The sequence below is a fragment of the Halichondria panicea genome, chromosome 15 (genome assembly GCF_963675165.1).
Source record: "Halichondria panicea chromosome 15, odHalPani1.1, whole genome shotgun sequence".
Lineage (NCBI taxonomy): Eukaryota > Metazoa > Porifera > Demospongiae > Suberitida > Halichondriidae > Halichondria > Halichondria panicea.
The window spans coordinates 1780912-1788993 of NC_087391.1; the positions used below are offsets into that span (position 1 = coordinate 1780912).

Consider the following 8082-nt stretch of genomic DNA (forward strand, 5'->3'; position numbering starts at 1 on the left):
CCACCCCGGGGTAGATTCTCGTGTTTTTGCGCATGCTCAGTGTGCTAGTACCAAGCAGCCCCACCCCTCTACGGTTGTTGTAACCTTTAGAGAAATTACCCTACAACCCCATGCAGAGAACCTCTGCTACAATCCACACTGTCAGACACATGACAATCAAAAAATGCACTTCGAATACAAAGTTGAGCGGTAACTGTCAAGTGTATGATTTGCGACAAGAAAATGTTTGATGGAAACTGACAGTGTGTAACAACGTGTACCCTCTATTTTGTTTCACTGCCAACAGAAGAATGCCACGTACACTGGTCATCCTATACAGGGGTAAGAGAATAGATAAAACGGTAGCTGCAGAATTAGTGAGTAAAGAATCACAGAATCACAAAAGTTCGAAGAACGACATTTAAGACATTATGTCATGAAAAATCTATGTAGACAGTTTTAATACTTTCCTATCGACAATGACCTATAAAGAATTATATATTTACATGGCTAAACTGTATTGTACTGTAAGAGCTATATATTTGATGTGTTCAAACATCCCCAGCAAAAACTCATGGGCATCTTCTTGCTGATTTGGTCTCCAGCGAATTAACAACCCTTTCATTCAGAAATTAGGTGAGAGGTATACGTACTTATGTCTAGAACGTTTATCTGATCTTACTTTTCATATTAGAATATACATACAGCTGATGGACACACGACAGAGTTTTGCTGATATTCATTTAGAGACTTTTCAAAGCATACACCATACAAAACTGGCCAATTTCATGACAATGCTCTGATTGAGTAAACGTGTACATTTATTTTAGTGTGAGTCAGATGTTTGTAATGTCTCACTATCACTAATTATTTTCCATAAACCAGGGGTATAGAATACACTCTGTATCACAGAATTTGCAAAACAGGTGTTCCCCCCATGTTCTGCAGCCCTCCTATAGACATGATCAGGAGTGCATGAATATTCATGCACTCCTGGACATGATTAGTGGGTTCAGGACTATTATGTGAGGGCGGCCATAACCTCAAAAGGGCTGACTCAGCAGTTGGAATCATTCCTGTGTACGTACGTAGCCTCGATCCCAGGCCTTACTTTTTCTTGCTGTTGTCACTGTTCATCCATAAATCATAAGAAAGACATAGTGAGGCAGCAAAGAAAGAAATGGGCGTACAGTTAAGAAAAAGTAAGGCCTGGTTCGGGAAATCGCGTGATCCGCAAGGATTTTTATGAACGTGGGCGATATGTAGCCCACAATCGTGACGTAAGATATTCTCCCACGCATTCAGAGTTAATTAATAAGACTGTACGTACTGAGACAACCACCAAGCTGTGCTGCAAGTCAGATCAGAGAACCAGCGTGGCCAGCTCTGGTGGAAGTAGCTACCTGCTATATGATAATGATGACTAGATCTATACTATCAGTAGACTATAGTATGTAGAAAGACACAAGAAAAGGTGGATAGTCTGATATAATCTGAACACATAACTAGTAGATCATCTAGCTAAGCCTAAGGTATAGCTAGCTATAGTGCTTGCAAACTTCCAGTTCCAAGTCCATGTCCAGCTTGCTGCAGGCAAAGTTTTATTAGTCATAGATCTCTGCGTGGGCAGTCCAACATCTCTAGCTCAGCATGCCCACGCTCATTTTCACCCTTCTACCACCCTTCTACCCTCACGCGACTTCCCGATACAGGCTCTCCTTTTTCCTACTCTACGTCTATTTCTTTCTTTATTCCTCCAATTAATACCGTATTTTATCTCATTGAACGATTAATACAGTATTTTATCTTATTGAACGATTGTGATAACGATTGTGATAAAGAACAGAAAAAGGAGAGCCTGTGTAGAGGCTAGTACGTACGTACGTATGTGTTGAGCCTTCCTGATCCTCGGAATAAAGGCCGTCGAGTCACAGAGATCCAGAGCGAAGGGAGTGCTTCCAGTCTACCACTGGATATGAGTAATTACAAGTTAAAGAAAACATTTATCGGATCTTCTTCATTGGTAATTATTTTGATTGGTATCTTCTATATCCATCAATACACTTCACGGCCACTCAATGTATTTGCTCGTTCAGATACTGGTACTAACAGTTCAGAACCAAGTGATTCTTCTATGGTTATTCGATCAGCATACATTGACACACGTGCGAGAAATGGTCGCAAACACCCTGTGTTAGTGATTTTTGCAGAGACCTCTATGGAAATACGCAAACATGGGTTAATTGAAGGCTGTGGTGCTGATTCCATTAATGCTAAAGCTTTCGAGATTTCTACTCTTTACTTTCCCTGGATTAATCAACATTACCCAAAACTTACTCATGAGGAAGTAATGATTGATTGTTACGATCTTGAAGTCCATGAAAACAGCACCGCTTTTGTGCGTTACCGTCCACTTCCAAACTCAAAAGAAGCAATAACAGGTACTATTGACATTACATACCCTGCACGTAGAGATGACTATAAAGACAAAGTTGTTGTTTGTACAAACTGCTTTGGCAAACCACCTTGGTTAAGTGAGTGGCTGAAATATCAGAAGACTATTGGAGTTGATTTGGTTCAATTATATGTTGAAGAGCAATTTATGAGTGACAATGAAAATCTCAAAATTGTTGAAAGTTATATTCAAGAAGGTTTCCTGAAAGTAGAAAATCGCAAAACATATTTCGATACATCACAGATTAACTACCACTCACAACTTCTAAACTATCATGATTGTTTGTATCGCTATCGAGAAGTGTTTGAATTTGCCTTCTTTTTAGATACTGATGACTTTTTTATCCCACGTTTTCCTAACAAGACTAATGTACACGACTATGTCAACCAATTTTTTACTGAGGACAATCAAGTATCAGCTGAATTTGTATGGCTCAAATATTTTCCTGATTGTGGCTTAACACAACCGTTATCAAATTTGAAAGACGGAAATATAACACGCTTACTCAAAGTTAAAGAATTCTGGACGGCATCGGAGAAAAAATTTGTTTGTAGACCAACCCTGACGACATCGGTTGGAATTCATTCTACAGCTGGAATATTGGAAGGAACAACAATCGTTCATCCACCTGGCAATGTAGCTTACATAGCACATGTTAGGGCTCAGGAATTACTACACCTACCTCGTAATGCTAATTGCAAAACTTGACTGATATCACAGCTATAATGATATTTATAATTATATGCATATCAGTTTTGAGAAGATATACAATAACGAGTATATATTGCAAGCTGTGCTGTGCTAATGCCTCTCAACTATAGTATTAGTTATTGCCCAGCACGAGTGCAACATGCCATAACTAACTTGTTGCCCAATGACGTCAAACTCTTCTGATCGGTCAATTTTTCCCTATATAATTGTCATGTGTTTTGAGGTGAATTCATTAGTTTAGCTAGTAAATTTTTGGTTTTTTTCCCATAACTATAATGAGAAGGTAGTAGCCTATAAAAGGACCAACTATATACTGCTCTGGCTGTGTACACTAGCTACAGCTAGTACATAGTGTACACAGCAGTGGGAAGTATGGTATAGTGATGCAAAAAGCCACGCCTTTCAAAATATTTATAGCAGATAATTCTAATTAAAGAACAATTTTCGTGATAGCAGATAATTCTAATTAAAGAACAATTTTCGTGGACTGGACTTCTTCTAGCTAGCTGGCTGCCAGCTAGATTAGTACTGCATGTGCTTGTTACCACTATAGGCCCTGGGCAGTATGTGATCTGCCTGTTAATTGTAGCCCAAGAGTTAATCAGTTCATTAGGTTTTTCTTCTGAACAAATTCTAGACTACATTGATCTATCAGAACTAGTCATCAGCAAAATTCTGGAGAGGCACTTACTGAGCGTCATGACAACCCACCTCAATACTAACTCTCCCCTGTCCTCTCAACAATGGGGATTCACTGCAGGGAAATCCACAACTGCAGCCCTCGTATCTTTTTCACACGACTGCCTTGAATCCCTGGATGGGGGTAAAGAGATGTGTTCTGTGTTTTTCGATCTCAGCAAGGCCTTTGACTCAGTCCATCACCTTCCTTTGCTAAATAAACTAAAACAAATTGGATTAAACCCATTCATCACCAAAGCTATCTATCGGGAAGGCTCCAGCTAGTTGTTCTTGATGGTGTAGAATCAAGCCTCCTACCTGTGATTTCAGGGGTCAATTCTTGGCCCTCTACTCTTCTTAATCTATATTGATAAGGCCGCCAACTGTGTGTCATCGAGCAGCATAGTAATGTATGCTGATGACATCGCGCTCTACAGGTCAATCAGTTCACAATCTGACTACTCAAAACTCCAGGATGATGTGAACTCACTCTGCCACTGGATATCCCACAATCACTTGAAGTTAAATGTTGCTACATGACCTTCTCTAGGAAACACTCACCCACACTTCCGAACTCCCCTCTTACTATTGACGACAATTTTTCTCTCTCAAATACCTTGGTGTCAACTTCTCAAGTGATTTCTCCTGGACCAAGCATATTACTTCTACATGCAATAAATCGAGAAAACTTATTGGCATGCTCCACAGGAGCTTTTACAAATACTCGAAATCTGACTCTACCTCAAAATTATACAAATCACTAATTAGACCTCATCTAGAATACGCCTCTGCTGTCTGGAGTCCCCACTTGGCTAAGGACATCAAGTTACTGGAGGATACCCAGAAGTTTGCCCTAAAAGCGTGCACAAAGAAATGGGATGAGAATTATGAGACACTGCTAACCATGTGCACCAGGCCTTGTTCGCCTAACCCTTATAAAAGCGAAAACTCGGCCTGGGATCGAGGCTAGGTTAGACTTGCAAGCCGTCACTGTTGCAGGCGATCAGTAGACTGGTCAAACTCCGTGTTGAGACTTGTGTTGCACAGTCAGCATATCAGAAAATATTTTAAGTGGCTGCGGTTTTCGTGACGTCAGTATACTGCATGTGATACGTAGAGTTTTCTAGTGAACGTCACTATCATTGATCTTGTGGTAACCGCATGTGGTTAGTTGCCACAAATATTGTGGCAAACGTTACACAAGTCTCAACACGGAGTTTGACCAGTCTACTGTTCGCCTGCAACAGTGACGGCGGCTTGCGAGTCTAGGCTAGGTAGTAGCTACCATAATATATCCGTCCAGAGAAGATATATATATATCTACGGTTGCTCAATCGCCGTCAAGTCACAGAGATCCAGAGCTCAGAGTGAAGGGAGTGGTTATGATTAATTACAAGTTAAAGAAAGCATTTTTCGGATTTTCTTCATTGGTAATTATTTTGGTTGGTATCTTCTATATCTATCAATATTCTTCACGGCCATTCAATATATTTGCTAGTTCAGATACTGGTACTAACAGTTCATCACAAATAGAAGGTACTCCAGAACAAAGATTAGAAGCCGTTTCTAATGGTACTCGAACTCAGAAGCAAAACGTGTTCCTCCAACAAGTTCATTCAGAACCAAGTGATATCCATTCTTCTATGGTTATTCGATCAGCATACATTGACACACGTGCGAGAAATGGTCGCAAACACCCTGTTAACACAGTAGTGATTTTTGCAGAGGCCTCTATGGAAATACGCAAACAAACATGGGTTAATTGAAGGCTGTGGTGCTGATTCCATTAATGCTAAAGCTTTCAAGATTTTTACTCTTTACTTTCCGTGGATTAATCAACATTACCCAAAACTTACTCATGAGGAAGTAATGATTGATTGTTACGATCTTGAAGTCCATGAAAACAGCACCGCTTTTGTGCGTTACCGTCCACTTCCAAACTCGAAAGAAGCAATAACAGGTACTATTGACATTACATACCCTGCACGTAGAGATAACTATAAAAACAAAGTTGTTGTTTGTACAAACTGCTTTGGCAAACCACCTTGGTTAAGTGAGTGGCTGAAATATCAGAAGACTATTGGAGTTGATTTGGTTCAATTATATGTTGAAGAGCAATTTATGAGTGACAATGAAAATCTCAAAATTGTTGAAAGTTATATTCAAGAAGGTTTCCTGAAAGTAGAAAATCGCAAAACATATTTCGATACATCACAGATTAACTACCACTCACAACTTCTAAACTATCATGATTGTTTGTATCGCTATCGAGAAGTGTTTGAATTTGCCTTCTTTTTAGATACTGATGACTTTTTTATCCCACGTTTTCCTAACAAGACTGATGTACATGACTATGTCAACCAATTTTTTACTGAGGACAATCAAGTATCAGCTGAATTTGTATGGCTCAAATATTTTCCTGATTGTGGCTTAACACAACCGTTATCAAATTTGAAAGACGGAAATATAACACGTTTACTCAAAGTAAAAGAATTCTGGACGGCATCGGAGACAAAATTTGCTTGTAGACCAACCCTGACGACATCGGTTGGAATTCATTCTACAGGTGGAATATTGGGAGGAACAACAATCGTTCATCCATCTGGCAATGTAGCTTACATAGCACATGTTAGGGCTCAGGAATTATTACACCTACCTCGTAATACTAATTGCAAAACTTGACTGATATTACAGCTATAATGATATTTATAATTATATGCATATCAGTTTTGAGAAAGATATACAATAACGAGTATATATTGCAAGCTGTGCTGTGCTAATGCCTCTCAACTAGTATTAGTTATTGCCCAGCACGAGTGCAACATGCCATAACTAACTTGTTGCCCAATGACGTCAAACTTCTGATCGGTCAATTTTTCCCTATATAATTGTCATGTGTTTTGAGGTGAATTCATTAGTTCAGCTAGTAAATTTTTTGTTTTCTTCCCATAACTAATGAAAAGGAGTAGCCTATAAAAGGACCAACTGAGTTATTGGGTAGGTTGGTGGGCATATGTCCTAAAAGTAGATTTATTTCTCAAAATCTACTGTAGTGCAAGTGCATATAATCCCAGTGGTATGGTAGTGATGCAAAAAGCCACGCCTTTAAATATTTGCACGTTTAGCAGATAATTCTAATTAAAGAACAATTTTCGTGAACTTAAATTTTCGTGTAGGATTGCTAACCCACGAAATCCACGAAAATTAAGCCCCTCAAAAATTTTGCGCTATACGGTAGATACATCACGTACAAACAAAGGATAGACGTAAAGATATGTGGTAAAATACCATTCAAAATCTGGTTAAAATATAGCCCCCGAAAGGCCGAGGGGTACATTACCAGTGTTACCTATAGTACCTACACGTACCTATACACTGCATGTACATTACTACGGTGGCCCTGAGGTATATACCTACTCTATTTTGCATTTGCAGTTCATTTCGCAGTTCACCTGCGCTTCTGCAGGCAGTTGACTTCTGCATGTTCACAGTTGACTTTTGCAGTTGCCCACAATTCAATATGATTTTACAGCATTAAGGACATAGAAATATTGTACAGCAGGACCTAGAAATGCTGATAGCAAGCCTGTAGAAACAGGTTACCATAATTATATAATAAACAACAATAATAATTAGATGTTGCAACAACATATATTTCAAAACAGGCAAGCCATGCAATGATTATGCTGGCTAGCTAGCTAGCTGTGTCTAATATCTCTGCTGTACGTGTCTGTCTGTGTTTGAACGATTATTTGTAAGGTCTCCACGAGTAAAAGTATTTCATCAACACTGAGATATGTTGAAATGGGGTATTCAATGTCTGCATAATAATTATATCCTATTACCGTATACTGTTGAGTTGTTGCAAATGTGCCATGATAAAACACAGACAGACACAGCAGAGATAGTCTACATGTATTAGAATTAGACACAGCATAATTATTCTCTTGTCTGTTTCTTATTAAAGAACATGTTGATGTCATGTGATTATTATGAGATTGAGCAACTGCAAAAGAGAATTGCAGAAGCGAACTGCAAAAGCGAACTGCAAAAGCGAACTGCAAAAAATGAACCGCAAACGCAAAATGGAGTAGGTGTATACCTCAGGGCCACCGTACATTACTATGATTATGATGTAATACACATTAGTCTAGTGTGATGTAATGCAAGGAATAGTTATACCAAGAAGCATCCAACTATCAAGTATAGCTAAGGTGAACTACTCGTATAGCGCTCAGGGCCACCGTAGATTATACTGT

At 39.0% G+C, this 8082-nt stretch overlaps 1 protein-coding gene across 1 annotated transcript; it reads left to right on the forward strand.

Annotated features, from left to right (window-relative positions):
• The first annotated feature begins 1781 nt into the window (after positions 1-1781).
• Positions 1782-3229, forward strand: LOC135348881 (beta-1,4-galactosyltransferase galt-1-like). The gene has a single exon (XM_064547260.1). The coding sequence runs from the start codon at positions 1955-1957 to the stop codon at positions 3140-3142; it is 1188 nt and encodes a 395-aa protein (XP_064403330.1). The 5' UTR covers positions 1782-1954; the 3' UTR covers positions 3143-3229.
• The last annotated feature ends 4853 nt before the right edge of the window (positions 3230-8082 follow it).

What these genes read in the sequence shown, in the direction of transcription:
- LOC135348881 (XM_064547260.1), top strand. Translation starts at nt 1,955, where the DNA reads ATGAGTAATTACAAGTTAAAGAAAACATTTATCGGATCTTCTTCATTG.